Source organism: Onychostruthus taczanowskii, unplaced genomic scaffold (assembly GCF_017590055.1).
Source record: "Onychostruthus taczanowskii isolate IOZ18803 unplaced genomic scaffold, ASM1759005v1 scaffold442, whole genome shotgun sequence".
NCBI lineage: Eukaryota > Metazoa > Chordata > Aves > Passeriformes > Passeridae > Onychostruthus > Onychostruthus taczanowskii.
This window is the reverse complement of record NW_024501926.1, coordinates 2,944-25,141: the sequence shown is the minus strand read 5'-3', so window position 1 is coordinate 25,141 and position 22,198 is coordinate 2,944. Positions and strand designations below refer to the sequence as shown.

The 22,198-nt window shown below is 59.0% G+C and overlaps 3 protein-coding genes across 4 annotated transcripts; 1 reads left to right on the top strand and 2 right to left on the bottom strand.

The window, feature by feature from the left end:
* Positions 1-3: 3 nt before the first annotated feature.
* LOC121341061 (clumping factor A-like) lies at positions 4-2,690 on the top strand (the record flags this gene model as incomplete). Its single annotated transcript, XM_041414263.1, has 3 exons — positions 4-152; positions 421-1,977; positions 2,026-2,690. Coding segments are annotated over 3 exons (1,962 nt in total), but the record flags the coding sequence as incomplete, so codon positions are not given.
* Positions 2,691-5,271: 2,581 nt separating this feature from the next.
* LOC121341062 (hornerin-like) lies at positions 5,272-16,587 on the bottom strand. The gene is made up of 5 exons (XM_041414264.1): positions 16,410-16,587; positions 14,588-14,701; positions 13,330-13,944; positions 9,297-11,226; positions 5,272-6,874 (listed from the first exon to the last, which is right to left on the bottom strand). The coding sequence occupies exons 1-5, from the start codon at positions 16,585-16,587 to the stop codon at positions 5,323-5,325; spliced, it is 4,389 nt and encodes a 1,462-aa protein (XP_041270198.1). The 3' UTR covers positions 5,272-5,322.
* An 826-nt stretch (positions 16,588-17,413) lies between these two features.
* Positions 17,414-21,841, bottom strand: MGAT1 (alpha-1,3-mannosyl-glycoprotein 2-beta-N-acetylglucosaminyltransferase). 2 transcript variants are annotated; one of them, XM_041414266.1, is made up of 3 exons: positions 21,729-21,830; positions 20,562-20,584; positions 17,414-18,935 (listed from the first exon to the last, which is right to left on the bottom strand). In XM_041414266.1, the coding sequence occupies exon 3, from the start codon at positions 18,920-18,922 to the stop codon at positions 17,579-17,581; it is 1,344 nt and encodes a 447-aa protein (XP_041270200.1). In that variant the 5' UTR covers positions 18,923-18,935; positions 20,562-20,584; positions 21,729-21,830; the 3' UTR covers positions 17,414-17,578. The 2 variants fall into 2 exon arrangements, with proteins under 2 accessions (XP_041270200.1, XP_041270199.1); XM_041414265.1 differs by lacking the exon at positions 20,562-20,584 and having other exon boundaries at positions 21,729-21,841.
* Between the last annotated feature and the right edge of the window lie 357 nt (positions 21,842-22,198).

Here is a 22,198-nt window from a genome sequence, read left to right as displayed (position 1 = left end):
TGGGGCGGCTCCGGGGCAGCTGTGGGGCAGCCCCACAACCGCCCTGCCCCACAGGTGCGCGTGTGGGTGTTCCCCGAGGGCACGCGCAACCACAGCGGCTCCATGCTGCCCTTCAAGCGCGGCGCCTTCCACCTGGCCGTGCAGGCCCAGGTACGGGGGGGTGGGGGCTGGGGGGCTATGGGGGGCTTCTCTCTGTGGCTCTGGGTCCCCCCGTGGCTCTGGGTCCCCCCGTGGCTCTGGGTCTGGGGTCCCCCCGTGGCTCTGGGGTCTCTCTATGGGTCTGGGGTCTCTGTGGCTCTGGGGTCTCTCTGTGGCTCTGGGTCCCCCCGTGGCTCTGGGTCCCCCCGTGGCTCTGGGTCTGGGGTCCCCCCGTGGCTCTGGGGTCTCTCTATGGGTCTGGGGTCTGTCCCCGGCTCTGGGTCCCCCCGTGGCTGTGGGTCTGGGGTCTCTGTGGGTCTGGGGTCCCGGTGTCCGGGCTGACCCCTCCCCAGGGCAGTGCGTGATCCAGGTGCTGCCGCCGCTGCCCACGCGGGGCCTGGGCCCGGCCGACGTCCCGGCGCTGACGGAGCGCGTGCGCGGCGCCATGCTGCGCGCCTTCGAGGCGCTCTCGGCCGAGCTGCGCGCGCCGCCCGCGGGGCCGGACACCAGGGGTGACCCCGGGAGTGACCACGGGAGTGACCAACCGAGTGACCAACGGAGTGACCACGGGAGTGACCAGCACAGCGCGCCGCCCGCGGGGCCGGACCCCCGGGGTGACCCGAGGGGTGACCAGCTGAGTGACCAGGGGAGTGACCACGGGAGTGACCAGCCGAGTGACCAACGGAGTGACCCACGGAGTGACCACGGGAGTGACCCACGGAGTGACCAGCACAGTGCGCCGCCCGCGGGGCCGGACACGAGCGGTGACCAGGGGAGTGACCCACGGAGTGACCACGGGAGTGACCAGGGGAGGGACCCACGGAGTGACCACGGGAGTGACCACAGGAGTGACCCACGGAGTGACCCACGGAGTGACCAGGGGAGTGACCAGCTGAGTGAGCACGGGAGTGACCCCTGGAGTGACCAGCACAGCGCCCCACCCGCGCCAAGTGACCAGCGGGGTGACCCCTCGAGTGACCAACAGAGTGACCATCAGAGTGACCAGCACAGCCCCACAACCACCCTGAGTGACCAACGGAGTGACCAGGGGAGTGACCCACGGAGTGACCACAGGAGTGACCAGCACAGCACCCCGCCCGCGGGGCCGGACACGAGGGGTGACCAGAGGGGTGACCCACGGAGTGACCAGGGGAGTGACCCATGGAGTGACCAGCCAAGTGACCAACGGAGTGACCAATGGAGTGACCAACAGAGTGACCCACGGAGTGACCACGGGAGTGACCAACGGAGTGACCAACGGGGTGACCAGCCGAGTGACCAACGGAGTGACCAACGGGGTGACCAGGGGAGTGACCACGGGAGTGACCAACGGAGTGACCAACGGGGTGACCAGGGGAGTGACCACGGGAGTGACCAGGGGAGTGACCAGGGGAGTGACCAACGGAGTGACCCACTGAGTGACCACGGGAGTGACCAACGGAGTGACCAACGGAGTGACCAGGGGAGTGACCCACGGAGTGACCAACGGAGTGACCAGGGGAGTGACCAACGGAGTGACCCATGGGGTGACCCACGGAGTGACCCACGGAGTGACCACGGGAGTGACCAACGGGGTGACCAGGGGAGTGACCAGGGCAGTGACCCACGGAGTGACCCACGGAGTGACCAGGGGAGTGACCACGGGAGTGACCAGCCGAGTGACCAACGGAGTGACCAGGGGAGTGACCAGCACAGCGCCCCGCCCACGCCCCCTGACCAACGGAGTGACCACGGGAGTGACCCACGGAGTGACCAGCAGAGTGACCCCCGGAGTGACCAGCACAGCCCCACAACCACCCTGAGTGACCAACGGAGCCCCCCAAGCCTGAGTGACCCCCGGAGTGACCATCAGAGTGACCCCCGGAGTGACCCCCGGAGTGACCATCAGAGTGACCATCAGAGTGACCCCCGGAGTGACCCCCGGAGTGACCCCCAGAGTGACCATCAGAGTGACCAACAGAGTGACCCCCGGAGTGACCCCCGGAGTGACCAGCGCAGCCCCACGGCCGCCCGGAGTGACCCACAGCGTCCAGTGGTGACCCGGAGTGACCCCAGAGCCGCCCGGAGTGACCCCCGGCACCCCACGGACCCCTGGGGTGACCCCCAGTGTCTGGCAGTGACCCACGGGGGGACCCCGCAGTGACCCCCGGCCCTGCAGCCCCCCGGGGGACCCGGCTGTGGGGCAGGGACTGACCCCCAAGTGGGGAGAGTGACCCCCAAGTGGGGACAGAGTGACCCCTGAGAGGGGCAGGAGCTGAGCCACGAGTGGGGCCTGGACTGACCCCCAAGTGGGGACAAACTGACCCCTAAGTGGAGCCTGGACTGACCCCCAAGTGGGAACAAACTGACCCCAAGTGGGGACAAACTGACCCCCAAGTGGGGACAAACTGACCCCCAAGTGGGGCCCGGACTGACCCCCAAGTGGGGCCTGGACTGACCCATGGCAGGATGTGGGGCTGACCCCCAAGTGCGGCCACAACTGACCCCTAAGAGGGGCAGGAACTGACCCCCAAGTGGGGCCCGGACTGACCCATGGCAGGATGTGGGGCTGACCCCCAAGCGGGGCCCAAACTGACCCCCAAGTGGGGACAAACTGACCCCCAAGTGGGGCCCGGACTGACCCCCAAGTGGGCCCTGACTGACCCCCAAGTGGGGCCTGGACTGACCCATGGCAGGATGTGGGGCTGACCCCCAAGTGGGGCCTGGACTGACCCCCAAGTGGGGCCTGGACTGACCCATGGCAGGATGTGGGGCTGACCCCCAAGTGGGGCCCGGACTGACCCATGGCAGGATGTGGGGCTGACCCCCAAGTGGGGCCCGGACTGACCCCCAAGTGGTGTCCGGAGTGACCCCGGGGTGATCCCGACTGCCCCACAGCGGACGAGGCCGTGACCCCCGGTGGGGGCGTGGCCGGGCGTGGCCAGTGCTGATTGGCTGCTGCAGCCAAGCCCCGCCCCCTCGATGCTGTGTATTTATTTTGGGGGGGGGGCGCGGATTTTGCCAAATTTCCCTCCCGGCCCCGCTCGGGGCCCCCCCGGCTTTTAATAAACCCCCCCAAAATCCCCCCCAAAATGTGGGGTGCTGTGACATCACTGTGACGTCATCGGGGTGGGGATGATGTCATCAAAGGGGGAGGGTCCTGGGGTCCGGGGAACTGGGGGGACTGGGATGGGACTGGGATCAGGACTGGGACTGGGACTGGGACTGGGATTGGGATTGGGATGGGATGATTGGGAATGGTCCGACTGGGACTGGGATTGGGATTGGGACAAAGATCAGGACTGGGATTGGGACTGGGATTGTGGAACTGGGACTGGGACTGGGACTGGGATTGGGATTGGGACTGGGACAAAGATCAGGACTGGGATGGGACTGGGACTGGGATTGGGATTGGGATTTGGGCTGGAACCAGAACTGGGACTGGAACTGGGATCAGAACTGGAACTGGGACTGGGATTGGGATTGGGACTGGGATTGGGATTGGCACTGGGATGGGACTGGGATTTGCACCAGCATCATGATTGGGACTGGGACCAGGATTGGGATAGGGACTGGGACTGGGATGGGACTGGGACGAATATTGGGACTGGGATTGGGATTTGGGCTGGGACCAAGACTGGGACAGGGACCAAGATGGTGGCACTGGGACTGGGATTTGGACCGGGATGATGAGTGGGACGGGGACCAAGATTGGGACTGGGATCAGAACTGGGATGGGACTGGGATTTGGGCTGGGACCAAGACACCGTAACCACGACCAGCAAACACCAAAAATCCCCAATATTCCAAATTCTCTTTAATTTTCCTGACCAAAACCCCGCTCAGCAAGCCTGGCTGGACTGGGATTTGGGCTGGGACCAAGACACCGGAACCACGACCAGCAAACACCAAAAATCCCCAATATTCCAAATTCTCTTTAATTTTCCTGACCAAAACCCTCTCAGCAAGCCTGGCTGGGGAACCCCCAGAGCTGCGTCACCCCCCCGGTGCCCCCAGCACCCCCAGCACCCCCGGTTCCCCCGGCGTGGGTGCGCTGGTGGCGCCGGTGGTGCGAGCTGCGGCTGAAGCTCTTGCCGCAGAGCCCGCAGGGGAACGGGGCTGGGATGGGATGGGATCAGAACTGGGACTGGGATCATGATTGGGACTGGAATTGGGATCGAAACTGGGGCTGGGATGGGACTGGGATGGACTGGGATGGGATGGGGCTGGGATGGACTGGGATGGGATGGGACCAAGTCTGGGACTGGGATTGGACTGGGATCAGAACTGGGACTGGGATCATGATTGGGACTGGGATTGGGATCGAAACTGGGACTGGGATTGGGATGGGACTGGGACCAAAACTGGGACTGGGATCATGATTGGGACTGGGATTGGGATTGAAACTGGGACTGGGATGGGATTGGGATTTGGTGCGGCTGAAGCTCTTGCCGCAGAGCCCGCAGGGGAACGGGGCTGGGATGGGATGGGACTGGGATGGACTGGGATGGGATGGGACCAAGTCTGGGACTGGGATTGGACTGGGATCAGAACTGGGACTGGGATCATGATTGGGACTGGGATTGGGATCAGAACTGGGATTTGGGCTGGGACCAAGACACCGGAACCACGACCAGCAAACACCAAAAATCCCCAATATTCCAAATTCTCTTTAATTTTCCTGACCAAAACCCTCTCAGCAAGCCTGGCTGGGGAACCCCCAGAGCTGCGTCACCCCCCCGGTGCCCCCAGCACCCCCAGCACCCCCGGTTCCCCCGGCGTGGGTGCGCTGGTGGCGCCGGTGGTGCGAGCTGCGGCTGAAGCTCTTGCCGCAGAGCCCGCAGGGGAACGGGGCTGGGATGGGATGGGACTGGGATGGACTGGGATGGGATGGGGCTGGGATGGACTGGGATGGGATGGGGCTGGGATGGACTGGGATGGGATGGGGCTGGGATGGACTGGGATGGGATGGGGCTGGGATGGACTGGGATGGGATGGGGCTGGGATGGACTGGGATGGGATGGGACCAAGTCTGGGACTGGGATTGGACTGGGATCAGAACTGGGACTGGGATCATGATTGGGACTGGGATTGGGATCAGAACTGGGATTTGGGCTGGGACCAAGACACCGTAACCACGACCAGCAAACACCAAAAATCCCCAATATTCCAAATTCTCTTTAATTTTCCTGACCAAAACCCCGCTCAGCAAGCCTGGCTGGGGAACCCCCAGAGCTGCGTCACCCCCCCGGTGCCCCCAGCCCCCATCCCAGTGCTCCCAGCACCCCCAGCCCCCCCGGTTCCCCCGGCGTGGGTGCGCTGGTGGCGCCGGTGGTGCGAGCTGCGGCTGAAGCTCTTGCCGCAGAGCCCGCAGGCGTACGGGCGCTCCCCGGTGTGCGTGCGCCGGTGCTGGCTCAGCGTGGACTTGTCGGTGAAGCTCTTGCCGCAGTCGGCGCAGCCGTACGGCCGCTCCCCGGTGTGGATGCGCCGGTGCCGGATCAGGTTGGAGCTGACGTTGAAGCGCTTGCCGCAGTGCCCGCAGGCGTACGGCTTCTCGCCCGTGTGGATGCGCAGGTGCTTGGCCAGGTCCGAGCTCTGCCCGAAGCTCTGCCAGCACTCGCCGCACGTGTTGGGGACGCCCGGCGCCGCGGGCCTGCGGCCGGAGCGGCCGGAGCGGCCGGACTGGACAGAGTGACCGGACTGGCCGGAGCGGCGGCGCGGCTGCAGGGATTTGCCGCAGTCCAGGCACTCGTGCGGCCGGCGGGCGACGGTCAGCGTGGCCTGGGCAGGGCTGGTCAGCGTGGCCTGGCTGGCACTGGTCAGTGTGGCCTGGCGCCGGTGGTGCGAGCTGCGGCTGAAGCTCTTGCCGCAGAGCCCGCAGGCGTACGGGCGCTCCCCGGTGTGCGTGCGCCGGTGCTGGCTCAGCGTGGACTTGTCGGTGAAGCTCTTGCCGCAGTCGGCGCAGCCGTACGGCCGCTCCCCGGTGTGGATGCGCCGGTGCCGGATCAGGTTGGAGCTGACGTTGAAGCGCTTGCCGCAGTGCCCGCAGGCGTACGGCTTCTCGCCCGTGTGGATGCGCAGGTGCTTGGCCAGGTCCGAGCTCTGCCCGAAGCTCTGCCAGCACTCGCCGCACGTGTTGGGGACGCCCGGCGCCGCGGGCCTGCGGCCGGAGCGGCCGGAGCGGCCGGACTGGACAGAGTGACCGGACTGGCCGGAGCGGCGGCGCGGCTGCAGGGATTTGCCGCAGTCCAGGCACTCGTGCGGCCGGCGGGCGACGGTCAGCGTGGCCTGGGCAGGGCTGGTCAGCGTGGCCTGGCTGGCACTGGTCAGTGTGGCCTGGCTGGTTCTGGTCAGCGTGGCCTGGCTGGCACTGGTCAGCGTGGCCTGGGCAGGGCTGGTCAGCGTGGCCTGGCTGGTACTGGTCACTGCAGCCTGCCTGGTTCTGGTCAGCGTGGCCTGGGCAGGGCTGGTCAGCGTGGCCTGGCTGGCACTGGTCAGCGTGGCCTGGCTGGTTCTGGTCAGCGTGGCCTGGCTGGTTCTGGTCAGCGTGGCCTGGCTGGCACTGGTCAGCGTGGCCTGGGCAGGGCTGGTCAGCGTGGCCTGGCTGGTACTGGTCACTGCAGCCTGCCTGGTTCTGGTCAGCGTGGCCTGGGCAGGGCTGGTCAGCGTGGCCTGGCTGGCACTGGTCAGCGTGGCCTGGCTGGTTCTGGTCAGCGTGGCCTGGCTGGTTCTGGTCAGCGTGGCCTGGCTGGTACTGGTCAGTGCAGCCCGGCCACAGCTCTGGCCAGAGCTGGTCACCTTGGTGTGGCTGGTGCTGGTCAGTGGGGTGTGGCCACAGCTCCGGCCAGCACTGGTCAGTGCGGTGTGACCGCGGCTCCGGCCGGTGCTGGTCACCGTGGCGTGGCCAGTTCTGGTCAGCGTGGCCTGGCTGGTTCTGGTCACTGTGGCCTGGCCAGTCCCGGTCAGTGCGGTGTGGCCGCGGCGCTGCCGCTGGACGCTCAGGGTGAAACTTTGGCCGCAGTCTGGGCAGCTGAGTGGACAGTGGTCACCCCCGGGCTCAGCACCGGCGTGGGGGCAGTCGGCTCGGTCACCGCTGTGGTCATCGCTGTGGTCACTGCTGTGGTCACCGCTGTGGTCACCGCTGTGGTCATCGCTGCCCTGCTGCTGACCGCTGCTCTGGGGGGGGTGCTGGTCATCGCCGGCCGTGTCCGGCTGTCCGGAGCCGCCGATTGGGACTGGGATTGGGATCAGAACTGGGATTTGGGCTGGGACCAAGACACCGGAACCACGACCAGCAAACACCAAAAATCCCCAATATTCCAAATTCTCTTTAATTTTCCTGACCAAAACCCTCTCAGCAAGCCTGGCTGGGGAACCCCCAGAGCTGCGTCACCCCCCCGGTGCCCCCAGCACCCCCAGCACCCCCGGTTCCCCCGGCGTGGGTGCGCTGGTGGCGCCGGTGGTGCGAGCTGCGGCTGAAGCTCTTGCCGCAGAGCCCGCAGGGGAACGGGGCTGGGATGGGATGGGACTGGGATGGACTGGGATGGGATGGGACCAAGTCTGGGACTGGGATTGGACTGGGATCAGAACTGGGACTGGGATCATGATTGGGACTGGGATTGGGATCAGAACTGGGATTTGGGCTGGGACCAAGACACCGGAACCACGACCAGCAAACACCAAAAATCCCCAATATTCCAAATTCTCTTTAATTTTCCTGACCAAAACCCTCTCAGCAAGCCTGGCTGGGGAACCCCCAGAGCTGCGTCACCCCCCCGGTGCCCCCAGCACCCCCAGCACCCCCGGTTCCCCCGGCGTGGGTGCGCTGGTGGCGCCGGTGGTGCGAGCTGCGGCTGAAGCTCTTGCCGCAGAGCCCGCAGGGGAACGGGGCTGGGATGGGATGGGACTGGGATGGACTGGGATGGGATGGGACCAAGTCTGGGACTGGGATTGGACTGGGATCAGAACTGGGACTGGGATCATGATTGGGACTGGGATTGGGATCAGAACTGGGATTTGGGCTGGGACCAAGACACCGGAACCACGACCAGCAAACACCAAAAATCCCCAATATTCCAAATTCTCTTTAATTTTCCTGACCAAAACCCTCTCAGCAAGCCTGGCTGGGGAACCCCCAGAGCTGCGTCACCCCCCCGGTGCCCCCAGCACCCCCAGCACCCCCGGTTCCCCCGGCGTGGGTGCGCTGGTGGCGCCGGTGGTGCGAGCTGCGGCTGAAGCTCTTGCCGCAGAGCCCGCAGGGGAACGGGGCTGGGATGGGATGGGACTGGGATGGACTGGGATGGGATGGGGCTGGGATGGACTGGGATGGGATGGGGCTGGGATGGACTGGGATGGGATGGGGCTGGGATGGACTGGGATGGGATGGGGCTGGGATGGACTGGGATGGGATGGGGCTGGGATGGACTGGGATGGGATGGGGCTGGGATGGACTGGGATGGGATGGGACCAAGTCTGGGACTGGGATTGGACTGGGATCAGAACTGGGACTGGGATCATGATTGGGACTGGGATTGGGATCAGAACTGGGATTTGGGCTGGGACCAAGACACCGGAACCACGACCAGCAAACACCAAAAATCCCCAATATTCCAAATTCTCTTTAATTTTCCTGACCAAAACCCTCTCAGCAAGCCTGGCTGGGGAACCCCCAGAGCTGCGTCACCCCCCCGGTGCCCCCAGCACCCCCAGCACCCCCGGTTCCCCCGGCGTGGGTGCGCTGGTGGCGCCGGTGGTGCGAGCTGCGGCTGAAGCTCTTGCCGCAGAGCCCGCAGGCGTACGGGCGCTCCCCGGTGTGCGTGCGCCGGTGCTGGCTCAGCGTGGACTTGTCGGTGAAGCTCTTGCCGCAGTCGGCGCAGCCGTACGGCCGCTCCCCGGTGTGGATGCGCCGGTGCCGGATCAGGTTGGAGCTGACGTTGAAGCGCTTGCCGCAGTGCCCGCAGGCGTACGGCTTCTCGCCCGTGTGGATGCGCAGGTGCTTGGCCAGGTCCGAGCTCTGCCCGAAGCTCTGCCAGCACTCGCCGCACGTGTTGGGGACGCCCGGCGCCGCGGGCCTGCGGCCGGAGCGGCCGGAGTGGACAGAGTGACCGGACTGGCCGGAGCGGCGGCGCGGCTGCAGGGATTTGCCGCAGTCCAGGCACTCGTGCGGCCGGCGGGCGATGGTCAGCGTGGCCTGGGCAGGACTGGTCAGCGTGGCCTGGCTGGTACTGGTCAGCGTGGCCTGGGCAGGGCTGGTCAGCGTGGCCTGGCTGGTTCTGGTCAGCGTGGCCTGGCTGGTTCTGGTCAGCGTGGCCTGGCTGGTACTGGTCAGCGTGGCCTGGCTGGTACTGGTCAGCGTGGCCTGGCTAGTACTGGTCAGCGTGGCCTGGGCAGGGCTGGTCAGCGTGGCCTGGCTGGTACTGGTCAGTGCAGCCCGGCCACAGCTCCGGCCAGTTCTGGTCAGTGTGGTGTGGCCAGAGCTCCGGCCGGGGACAGTCAGCGTGGCATGGCTGGTTCTGGTCAGCGTGGCCTGGCTGGTTCTGGTCAGCGTGGCCTGGCTGGTACTGGTCAGTGCAGCCCGGCCACAGCTCTGGCCAGAGCTGGTCACCTTGGTGTGGCTGGTGCTGGTCAGTGGGGTGTGGCCACAGCTCCGGCCAGCACTGGTCAGTGCGGTGTGACCGCGGCTCCGGCCGGTGCTGGTCACCGTGGCGTGGCCAGTTCTGGTCAGCGTGGCCTGGCTGGTTCTGGTCACTGTGGCCTGGCCAGTCCCGGTCAGTGCGGTGTGGCCGCGGCGCTGCCGCTGGACGCTCAGGGTGAAACTTTGGCCGCAGTCTGGGCAGCTGAGTGGACAGTGGTCACCCCCGGGCTCAGCACCGGCGTGGGGGCAGTCGGCTCGGTCACCGCTGTGGTCATCGCTGTGGTCACTGCTGTGGTCACCGCTGTGGTCACCGCTGTGGTCATCGCTGCCCTGCTGCTGACCGCTGCTCTGGGGGGGGTGCTGGTCATCGCCGGCCGTGTCCGGCTGTCCGGAGCCGCCCCGCTGACCGCTGCTGTGGTCACTCCTCTGTCCGGAGCCGCCCCGCTGACCGCTGCTGTGGTCACTCCTCTGTCCGGAGCCGCCCCGCTGACCGCTGCTGTGGTCACTCCTCTGTCTGTGGCCACCTCGCTGACCGCTGCTGTGCTCCTGCTGACCATTACTGATGTCCAGCTGTCCGGAGTGGCCCCACTGACCGCTGCGATGGTCAGGGCTGTGTCCGGAGCCGTGGTCAGCACAGTGGTCACCCCTGTGGCCGTGGTCACTCCCTTGGTCACCACAGTGGTCACTCCCGTGGCTGCGGTCACTCTCGTGGTCACTCCCGCGGTCACTCCTGTGGCCACTCCTATGTCCATGGTCACTCCCGTGTCTGTGGTCACTCCTGTAGTCAGTGCTGTGGTCACTGCGGCCATGGTCACTCCTGTGGTCACTCCCCTGTCCATGGTCACTGTGGTGGTCACTCTGGCAGTGGTCAGTGCTGTGGTCACTCCCGTGGTCACTCCTGTGTCCGTGGTCACTCCGATGGTCAATCCCGCGGTCACTCCGGTGGTCACTCCTGTGTCCATGGTCACTCCGGTGGTCACTCTGGTGCTCACTCGTGTGGTCACTCCGGCACTGGTCACTCCGATGGTCACTCCCGCGGTCACTCCGGCACTGGTCACTCCCGTGGTCACTCCGGTGGTCACTCTGATGGTCACTCCCGTGGTCACTCCGGTGGTCACTCCCGCGGTCACTCCGGCACTGGTCACTCCCGTGGTCACTCTGATGGTCACTCCCGCGGTCACTCCCGCAGTGGTCACTCTGATGGTCACTCCCGCGGTCACTCCCGCAGTGGTCACTCCGATGGTCACTCCCGCGGTCACTCCGGTGGTCACTCCCGCGGTCACTCCGGTGGTCACTCCGGCACTGGTCACTCCGGCGGTGGTCACTCCCGCGGTCACTCCCGTGGTCAATGCTGTGGTCACTCCGGCAGTGGTCACTCCGGTGGTCACTCCGGTGTCCGGCCAGCCCGCACCCCCCGCAGCCGTTGCGGGGCTCGCCGCCCCCCGCGCCCCTCCCCCTCCCCGCCGCCTCCTTCCCTGGGATGGATTTTGGTTGGTCCGGGATGGAAATTTTGGGGGTCAGGAATGGATTTTTGGGGGGTCCGGGATGGATTTTGGGGTCCCGAATGGATTTTGGGGGGCTCTTGAATGGATTTGGGGGGTCCGGAATGGATTTTGGGGTCCAGAATGGATTTTGGGGGGTCAGGAATCGATTCCCAAAGGTCTGGAATGGATTTTGGTGTCTGGGATGAATTTTGGGGTCCAGAATGGGTTTGGGGGGTCCGGGATGGATTTTGGGGGGTCCGGGATGGATTTGGGGGGTCAGGGATGGATTTTGGGAGGTCCGGGATGGATTTTGGGGGGTCTGGAATGGATTTTGGGGGGTCTGGGATGGATTTCGGGGGGGTCTGGGATGGATTTCGGGGTCTAGAATGGATTTTGGGATGGGTTTTGGGGTCCGGGCTGGGTGTTGGGGGGTTCGTGATGGATTTTGGCATCCGGGATGAATTTTGGGGTCTGGGATGGATTTTGGGGAATCCGGGATGGATTTGGGGGTTCCTGGATGGATTTTGGCGTCCGGGATGGATTTTGGGAGGTCCCGGATGGATTTTGGGGGGTCGGGGCTGGGTTTTGGTGTCGGGGCTGGATTTTGGGGGGTCCGTGATGGATTTTGGGGTCGGGGCTGGCTTCCCGAGGGTCCGGGGTCCCCCCAAACTCCGTGGCGGGCACAGGAACACCCCCCCCGCGTCCCCTGCCCCACCCGGGGGGTTCAGTTCTGGTTCCGGGGGGTCCCGGTTCTGGAAGGTTCTGGAAGTTCCTCGGTCACAGTTCTGGCACTGGAACCCTCCCGGTTCTGGAGCGCTCCAAGTTCCGGTCCCGGGTCCAGAGGGCTCCGGTTCCGGGTGTTGCCCAGTCCCGGTTCTGGTCCTGGTCCCGGTTCCAGTTCCAGTTCCAGTTCCAGTTCCAGAGGGCTCCAGTCCTGGTTTTGGCCGTTTCCCAGTCCCGGTTCCAGTTCCAGAGGGCTCCGGTTCCGGGTGTTGCCCAGTCCAGGTTCTCGTTCTGGTCCCGGTTCCGGTTCTGGTCCCGGTCCCAGTGGGCTCCGGTTCCAGTCAGTTTCCCGGCTCCAGTCCTGGTTTTGGCTGGTCCCAGTCCGGGTTCTGGTCCTGGCCCCAGTTCCAGTTCCAGTTCCAGTTCCGGGTCCAGAGGGCTCCGGTTCCGGGTGTTTCCCAGTCCTGGTCCCGGTTCCAGTTCCAGAGGGCTCCAGTCCTGGTTTTGGCCATTTCCCAGTCCAGGTTCTCGTTCTGGTCCCGGTTCCAGTTCCGGTCCCGGTCCCGGTTCCAGAGGGCTCCGGTTCCACTCAGTTTCCCTGCTCCAGTCCTGGTTTTGGCTGGTCCCACTCCGGGTTCTGGTCCTGGCCCCAGTTCCAGTTCCAGTGGGCTCCGGTTCCGGGTCCAGAGGGCTCCGGTTCCGGGTGTTGCCCAGTCCCGGTTCTGGTCCCGGTTCCACTCAGTTTCCCGGCTCCAGTCCTGGTTTTGGCTGTTTCCCGGTCTGGGTTCTGGTCCCGGTTCCAGAGTTTCCCTGTCCTGGTCCCAGTCCCAGTCCCAGTCCCGGTTCCAGTCCCAGTTCCAGTTCCGCTTCTGGAAGTTCCCTCTCCCAGTTCCAGTTCCATTCCTGGTTCTGGAAGTTTCTCTGTCCCTGTCCCAGTTCCGGTCCTGATTCTAGAAATTTCCCAGTCCCGGTCCCAGTTCCGGTTCCAGTTCCAATCCTGGTTCTGGAAGTTTCCCCGTCTCAGTCCCAGTCCCAGTTCCGGTTGTTTCCCAGTCTCTGTTCCGGTTCCAGTTCCAGAAGTTTCCCTGTCCCGGTTTGGGTCCCTGTCCCGGTTTCAGCTCCGGTTCCAGTTCCAGTCCCAGTTCTGGAAGTTTCCCTGTCCCAGTTCCAGTTCCAGTTCCGGTTCCAGTTCCAGTTCCAGAAGTTTCCCAGTTCCAGTTCCAGAAGTTTCCCTGTCCCAGTTTGGGTCCCTGTCACAGTCCCAGTCCCAGTTCCAGTTCCGGTTCCGGTCCCAGTCCCAGTCCCAGTTCCGGAAGTTTCCCTGTCCCAGTTCCGGTTCCGGTTCCGGTTCCGGTTCTGGTCCCTCCTAGCCCAGGTGCAGCCGCTGGTGCCGGATGAGGGCGGAGCTTCCCCCGAAGCCCTTCCCACAATCCCCGCAGGTGTAGGGCGTGGCACAGCCCAGGGGCGTGGCACACACGTCGGGCGTGGCACAGCCCAGGGGCGTGTCCGCGGCGTGCCCGTGCAGGTGCGCCAGGAGGGCGTGGCCGTCTGCAAACCCCGCCCCGCAGCGCGGACAGGTGTGCCCGGCACAGGTGAGCCCGGGCGCGCCCTTCCTCCTCCTCCTCTTCCTCCCCTCCTCCTCCGGCTGCCCGTGGGCGCGGCGGTGCTTGAGGAAGGCGGAGCTGTAGCTGAAGCCCCGCCCACACTCGGCGCAGGTGTAGGGCCGCTCGCCCAGGTGCGCGCGCAGGTGCGCGCTCAGGTGGGCGCCGCGGCCGAAGCTCCGCCCGCACTGGCCGCACCCGAAGCGCCGCGGGCTCACCTGGCGCAGGGGGCGGGCCCGCTGGGGGGCGTGGCCCAGGGGCAGGTGCGTGCGCAGGTGCGCGTTGCGGTTGGAGCTGCGCGTGAAGCCCTTGCCGCACGCCAGGCAGGTGAAGGGCTTGGGGGGCGGGGCCGGCTGGCCACGCCCACCGCCGCGCCGGCCCCGCCCCCGGCGGGGAATAATTAAAGAAATTATGGGGGAATAAAGGGGAAAATTTGGGGGAAATTGAGAAAAATTGGGGGATTTTGGGGGGAATTGGGGAAAAGAGGGGGGGGGTAAGGGGGGAAATTGGGAAAAATTGAGGAATAATGGGGGAAATTGGGAAAAAAGGGGGAAATTGGGAAAAATTGTGGAAATGATGGAGGAAAATAGGGGAAATAATGGGGGAAAATGGAGGGGAAATGGGGAACAATGGGGAAATAATGGGGAAAATAATAGGGGGGATAATGGGGAAAATTTGGGGGAAATAATGGGGAAAAAGGGGGGGAATAATGGGAAAATAATGGGGAAATGGGAAAAGTGGGGAAAAAAAAAAAGGGGATGGGGAAAAAAAATTGGATTGTGGGGGGAAAAGGAGATGGGGAAAAAAAGAAAATTGGAAAAAAAAGGGGATGGAAAAAAAAAGGGAATGAAGGGAAAAGGGGGAAAAGGCAAGAGGGGAAAATGGGGATTGGAAAAAAAAGGAAATTGGGGGGAAAAATTAGGGGAAAAAATTAGAGGAAAAAAAGGGGAAATAAACAAAAAAATGGGAAATAAATAGAAAAGGGTCTGGGGGAGAAGGGAAAAGGGTGGGGAGGGGTCCCAGCTCACCTGCAGGGGCCACCCTGAGGATCTCCCACTCCTTGGAGTCGTTGGGGTCCGGCACCCCCAGCTCCTCCTCGGGCTCCAGCCGCGACACGATGTTGGGCTTGGGGATGGGGAAATCTGCCCCAAAAGCACCAAAAAGCACCAAAAAACACCAAAAAGCACCAAAAAAAGGCAAATTCAGGCTGGATGGGGCTCCGGCCCAGCAGGATTTGCCGTTAAAACCCACGGGTTTCGCCCCCCGGGTTTGATTTTTTGGGGTGTTTTGGGGAGGGGGGTTTTGGGGGAGGATTTTGGGAAGGGGGATTTTGGGGAGGGGGGTTTTGGGGGGGGGTTTTGGGGGGGGGCCTCCTGCTGCTCTTCATCCTCATTCTGTTCTCCTCCTCCTCCTCCTCCTCTTCATCATCCTCGTCCTCCTCCTCCTCCTGCTCTTCATCATCCTCCTGTTCTCCTCCTGCTCTTCATCCTCCTCCTCCTCCTGCTCTTCATCCTCATTCTGTTCTCCTCCTCTTCTTCATCCTTATTCCATTCTCCTCTTCCTCCTCTTCTTCATCCCTAATCCGTTCTCCTCTTCTTCATCCTCATTTCGTTCTTCTCCTCTTCCTCTTCTTCATCCCCATTCTGTTCTCCTCCTCTTCTTCATCCTTATTCCATTCTCCTCTTCCTCCTCTTCTTCATCCCTGTTCTCTTCTCCTCCTCCTCTTCATCCCTACTCCGTTCTCCTCCTCTTCATTCCTCTTCTGTTCTCCTCTTCCTCCTCTTCTTCATCCCCATTCCGTTCTTCTCCTCTTCTTCTTCATCCCTACTCCATTCTCCTCCTCTTCCTCTTCATCCCTATTCCATTAATTCTCTTCCTCTTCTTCATTCCTCTTTCGTTCTCCTCCTCCTCCTCTTCTTCATCCCCATCCCACTCTCCTCCTCCTCTTCTTCATCTCCTTCTTCATCCCTATTCCATTCTTCTCCTCCTCTTCTCCATCTCCTTCCTCATCCCGCTCTCCTCCTCTTCATCCTCATCCTGTGCTCCTCCTCCTCCTGTTCTTCATCCTCAGCCTCTCCTTCTCCTCCTCTTCCTCCCCTTCTTCATCCCCATCCTGCTCTTCTCCTCTTCCTCCTCTTCTTCATCCCCATTCCGTTCTTCTCCTCCTCCTCTTCATCCCTATTCTGTTCTGCTATTCTTCATCCCCATTCCGTTCTTCTTCTCCTCCTCTTCTTCATCTCTATTCCATTCTTCTCTTCCTCTTCTTCATCCCTATTCTGTTCTTATCCCCATCCTGCTCTTCTCCTCTTCCTCCTCTTCTTCATCCCCATCCTGCTCTCGTCCTCCTCCTCATCCCCCTTTTCCTCCTCCTCCATCTCCATCCTCATCTCGCTCTTCTCCTCCTCTTCCTCCCCTTCTTCATCCCTCTCCCATTTCTTCATCCCCATTCCGTTCTTCTCCTCCTCCTCTTCATCCCTATTCTGTTCTCCTCCTCTTCTTTGTCCCTATTCCATTCTCCTCTTCCTCTTCTTCATCCATATTCCATTCTTCTCCATCTCCTTCCTCATCCCTCCCTCCTCCTCTTCATCCTCATCCCGCGCTCCTCCTCCTCCTCCATCTCCATCCTCACCTCGTTCTCCTCCTCTTCCTTCCCTTCTTCATCCCCATCCTGCTCTCCTCCTCTTCATCTCGCTCTTCTCCTCCTCTTCCTCCCCTTCTTCATCCCTTTCCCATTCTCCTCCTCCTTGTCCTCCTATTCTCCATCTCCAACCTCCATCCTCAGCCCGTTCTCTTCCTCTTCCTCCTCTTCTTCATCCCCATCCCTTTCTCCTCCTCCATCTCCATCCTCACCCTGCTCTTCCTCCTCCTGTTCTTCATCCCCACCCCCTCTCTCCTCCTCCTCCTCCCTGTCCGGACTGGGAGCACCGGGAAAGGCCGCGGCTGTGGCGCTGTGCGGGGCAGCAGGGGAGGGCCGGGGTCTGCCGGTGCCACGGGAACACGAGCGGCACCGGGGGCGCTTCACCAGCATTTACCGCGCAATAAACGAGAGAACGAGGGCGATAAAAACCTGCGAAATCCGCGCCGAGACCGCGGCCGCGCCATGACCGCCGCCGTGAGGGGACGAGGCGGGGTGGCCCCTCAGCGCCGCCCTGGCCAATCAACTCTCGGGAAACGATGAGCGACGGGGCGTGCGGCCAATCAGAACGAGCGCTGGGTTTTGGGCGGGAAAATCAACCAATGGCAGCGAGGGGCGGGCTCTGCGCGGGGTATATAAGGGATCTGTGAGGTGGGGAGTAACGCCTCAAGATGGTGGGGGGAAGGAATGGGCCTGGAATGTCCCAGAATGTTCCAGAGGCCAAGAAATGGCTGTGGGTGAGTTGGGGATGGAGCAGGGACGCCCCCGCAGGACCCTGAGAGCGGCATGGAGCTGTTTGAGTGGCTCCAGGTGGGACCCCCGGCCTGTTCCTGAGGGGTTCCATGCTTGTGGTTTACAAGATTTCAGCATTTCCTCCTAAAATTCCTCCCCCCGGAAAAGGCACGGGGCATTCCCGCCTGGATTGGAGTTAATTTAATCACGTTTGGGCACTTGGTGGTGTCACCAAATCCTGCCGTTGGTTCCTTTGGGGATGTTCTGCCTTCACCATATGCCCCCCAAAAAAGCCAAATTTAAGCCCAAAAGGGACTTTTTAAATTCCTGAATTTCGGGATGAGATTCAGACGGACGTGGCAGCGAAACAAACCTGGGATTGTGGGGAGAATCCCCCGTTTTTCACCTTTTATTCTGAAAACCCCTGCCCCACGTCCGCCTCTTGAACCCCGCCAGCGCCAAACCCACCCCCAAAAAAAAGCCAAAATTTCCCCAAATTTAGAGATAAGGACTTTTAAACCAATGTCAGGATGCAAATGGCAGTGATGCAAACGGCGCGGGGGCGGGGTGGTGGAACCCCCACGTTTCCTCACCTTTTATTCTGCAAAACCCCCCCAAAAAAAGGGGGGAAATCCCCCCCAAAATCCCACCCTCAGCTCCAGGAGGGGTCGTAGCCCGTCCAGTCCGAGGGGGGGGCCAGGAAGACGCGGCGGCCCCGGCACACGAAGCTGACGACGCCGCGGTAGCCGGCGCGGGGGACGCCGGATTTGAGGTCGTCCATCAAGCCCAAGGCTTTGGCCAAAGCCTTGAAGGAATCCCTGCCCCGGTACTGGAGCCTGACCGCCCCCAAATCCCTCCCCGAATCCTTCTGCAGCTCCTCCAGGCGGATTTCGGGCGCGGAGTAAACCTGCTGCAGGAAGAATCGCTCGTACTCGTCCTTTTTGAGGTAAGAAAGGTCCATTTGGGTGAAAGGCACGAAGCGGTCGTTGAGTTTGATGAACTTTAAGTACTGGTCATAGAACTGCCCGTGGCTCACGCCCTTGCGGCCGAAGGTCATCGTCCTGGACACCTCGGGCCGGACGCACGCCCGGCCGCGCCGCTGCTCGGGCTGCCGCATCCAATCATCCCAAAACGCCGGCGGCCATTTGGGCTCCAGCTCGTCCCAGAGCTCGGCCAGCAGCAGCCAGCCCAAACCGGGGAAGAAGTCGGTGCGGTAGAGCAGCTCGGCCCTGCCGGCGTCCACCAAGCCCTCCTTGCCGTTGTCGTTCCACGCCGAGGCGCACCACAGGCTGCGGTCCTCCTGCAGCAGCGGCAGCACCGCCTGGAAGTACTCGAAGAAATCCGGCGCCACCTCCAAGTCGTCCTCCACCACGATGGCGGCGCGGTAGCGGAAGGTGCGGAACACCTGCCCCAGCGCCCAGCGGTAGTGCCGCGAGATCTTGTAGTAGCCCTGGAACTTGCGGTGCTCCGGCGGCACCGGCACGTCGCCGAGGTCGGGCTGCCGGATGTGCGCCACGGCCGCGCCGTACGAGGCGATGACAGCGGCGGTCTCGGCGTGGCCGCAGTCCTGCGAGACGATCACCGGGAAGCGCCGCGCGCTGGGCCGGTAGCGCAGGATTTTATCCAGGCAGCGCCGCACCGAGCTGCGGTCGCAGGCCAGCACCAGCACCGGCAGCACCGGCGGCTCGGCGGCGATTTCAGCCGCTTTTCCGGGCGGTTTTGGCGTTTTCCGGGCGGGTTTCGGCGTCCTGCGGCGCTGCAGCCGGCCCAGCTGCTGGATCTGCAGCAGCAGGTCGCGCTGCAGGCGCAGCTCGGCCTCGGCGTCCTGCGCCAGCTGCAGCAGCTGCGCCGGCAGCAGGCGCGAGTCCGGGCCGAGCTGCGGGTTCGGGGCGCTCGGTGGGGCCCCGGGGCGGCCCCAGAGGAAGAGGAGCAGCAGCCCGTTCCAGGCGAGGAAGAGCGCGGCACCCAGCAGAGCCAGGCTGCTCTTCTTCAGCATCCTTCACATGGGGCTGCGGGAGAGGGAATTGGGGTTAGAAATGGGGGAAAAGGGAAATTTGGGGTTAGAAATGGGAGAAAAGGGAAATTTGGGGTTAGAAATGGGAGAAAAGGGAAATTTGGGGTTAGAAATGGGGAAAAAGGGAAATTTGGGGTTAGAAATGGGAGATAATGAGCAATTATTGGAATTTGGAGGAGAAAAAGCCAAAATTCCCAATTTTCAGGTGTGGAAAAGTCAGAATTTCTAAATTAAAAGCACAAAAAAGTTACAATTTCTAAATTAGACCCAAAACTGAAAAAGTTATAATTTGTAAATTTTAAAGGTAAAAAAAGGTCAAAAATTCTTAAATTAGGAGCACAAAAAAAGGCAAAATTGCCAATTTTTGGGTCAGCAGAGCTCGGGCTGCTCTTGTTCAGCATCCTTCACTTGGGGCTGGGGGAAAAGGAGGGAAAAAAAGAAAATTTGGGTTAAAAACGGGGTTAGAAAAGGGGGAAACCAGAAATTCAGGGTTAAAAATGGTGAAAAAAGGGGAATTTGGGGTCAGAAATGAGGTTAGAAATGGAGGAAATGGGCAATTCCCACGTTTCAGGTGTGCCAAAGTCACAGTTCCTAAATTAGAGGCACAAAAAAAGTCAAAATTCCTGAATTTTGGGTGAAGAAAAGTCAAAATTCCCAAGTTTTAGGCACAGAAAATTGACAATTTCTCAATTAAAGGCACAAAAAAAGCCAAAATTCCCAAATTTAAGGTGAGGAAAAGTCAAAAATTCCTAAGTTAGAGCCACAAAAAAGCCAAAAATTCCAATTTTCAGGCATGTAAAACTCACAATTCCTAAATTTTGGGCACAAAAAAGTAGAAATTCTCAAATTAGGGGCACAAAAAAGCCAAAATTTCCAATTTTCAGGCACATAAAAGTCACAATTCCTAAATTTTGGGCAGAAAAAAGTAGAAATTCTCAAATTAGGGGCACAAAAAAGCCAAAAATTCCAATTTTCAGGCATGTAAAACTCACAATTCCTAAATTTTGGACAGAAAAAAAATAGAAATTCTCAAATTAGGGGCACAAAAAAGCCAAAAATTCCAATTTTCAATCATGTAAAATTCACTATTTCTAAACTAGAGGCACAAAAAAAGCCAAAATTTCCAATTTTCAATCATGTAAAATTCACTATTTCTAAACTAGAGGCACAAAAAAAGCCAAAATTTCCAATTTTCAATCATGTAAAATTCACTATTTCTAAACTAGAGGCACAAAAAAGCCAAAATTCCCAAATTTCAGGCCCCAAAATTCCCTTTTTGTGCCCCCAAAATCCTTCCTCAAAAGAAGAATTGAAACTTTGTGATTGAAATAAATAAAAATTCATAAAATTATCCAAAAAATCCCCCAAAATTAATTTAAAAACAGGGAAAAAGTGGGGGAAAAGCAAATTAAAACCTGCTTTAAAAAAATCCCTAAAATTAAAAAGAAATCTCATTAAAATGCCCCAAAATTGCTTTAAAAATGAGAAAAAAATTAAAATTTGAGGTTTCCACCCCAAATTTCACTGAGGGTGAAAGAATTCCTGAAAATTCCTGAAAATTCTCTTTAAAAAGAGACAAAATTCTTAAAAAAAGGAGGAAAAAATCAAACTCAGCCCTCACCAATCCAAGGGCAGAGTCCAATCCTGTTAAAAATTAATTTGAAATCCTGTTTAAACGTTAATTTTTAATTAACTGAAGTGTTAAAAATTAATTTCTATGCTGAATTTGAATTTTATAATCCTGCTAAACGTTAATTTTAACTTAATTTTAATATTAAAATTTAATGTAAATTGAATCTTCACGTGAAAATATCATTTTAAATGCTGTTAAATATTAATTTTAAATTATTTTTAACATGAAAATTCAATTTCAAATCCTGTGAATTCCAATTTCTTTCCTTTTTTCCCCCATTTTCCCCCCAAAATTCCAATTTTTTTCCCCATTTCACCCCCTAAATTCCAGGGTTTTTTCCCAAAATTCCAATTTTTTCCCCATTTTCCCTCTTTTTTTCCACAATTTTTTCCTTTTTTTCCTCCAAAATTCCAATTTTTTCCCCATTTTTCCCACAATTTTTTCCTTTTTTCCTCCAAAATTCCATTTTTAAAATATTTTTCCATTTTTTCCCTCATTTTTTCCCCATTTTTCCACCATTCTTTCCCTTTTTTTCCCCAAAATTCCAATTTTTTCCCCATTTTCCCTCTTTTTTTCCACAATTTTTTCCTTTTTTTCCTCCAAAATTCCAATTTTTTCCCCATTTTTTCCTATTTCTTCCCATTTTTATCCCAAAATTCAATTTTTTAAATATTTTTTCCAATTTTTCCCTCATTTTTTCCCACAAAATCTCCCATTTTCCCCCCACTTTTTAAATATTTTTTCCCAAATTTCCAATTTCCCCCCCATTTTTCCATCATTCTTTCCCCTTTTTTCTTCCCCAAAAATCCATTTTTCCCTTTCCCCCCAATTTTTTTCTGTTTTTCCCCCATTTCTTCCATAAATTTCCAATTTTTCCCCATTTTCCCATCATTTTTTCCTTTTTTTTTTCCAAAAATCCAATTTTTCCCCCATTTTTTTCCAAAATCTAATTTTTTCCCCATTTTTCCCCAAAATTTCCCATTTTCCCCCCGCTTTTTCACATTTTTTCCCAAAATTCCAATTTTTCCCCCATTTTTTCCACCATTCTTTCCCCAAAAATCCAATTTTTTTCCCCAAAATTTCCCATTTTCCCCCACTTTTTGATATTTTTTCCCAAAATTCTCGTTTTTTCCCCCAATTTTGGGCAGCACTGACCTGTGCAGAGTGGGGGAGGGGGCGCTGGGGTTCCCCCTCCCCCCTCGGGAATTTGGGGGGAAAATTCGGGAATTTGGAGCTCCTGGAGGGGGGAGGGGCCGCAGAGATCCTGGAAAATAAAAAAAAACAAAAGGGAAAAAAATGAAAATTCCCAAATTTTGGGAGTGGGGGAGGGGTCAGAGGGGAAGAACAAAAAACCCCAAAAATTCCTAAAAAAATCCCAAAAAACCCCCCCCAAAAATCCTAAAAAACGCCCAAAAACCAAACAAAAAAACCCCAAAAAACCTCAAAACAAAACCCCCCAAAATCCCAAAAAACCCCAAAATATCCTTAAAAAACCCCCCAAAAAAACCCAAAAAATCTTAAAAAACTCCTAAAAAAATCCCAAAAAAACCTCCCCAAAAATCCTAAAAAAAATCCCAAAAAACCCCAAAATATCCTTAAAAAATCCCCAAAAAAAACCCCAAAAA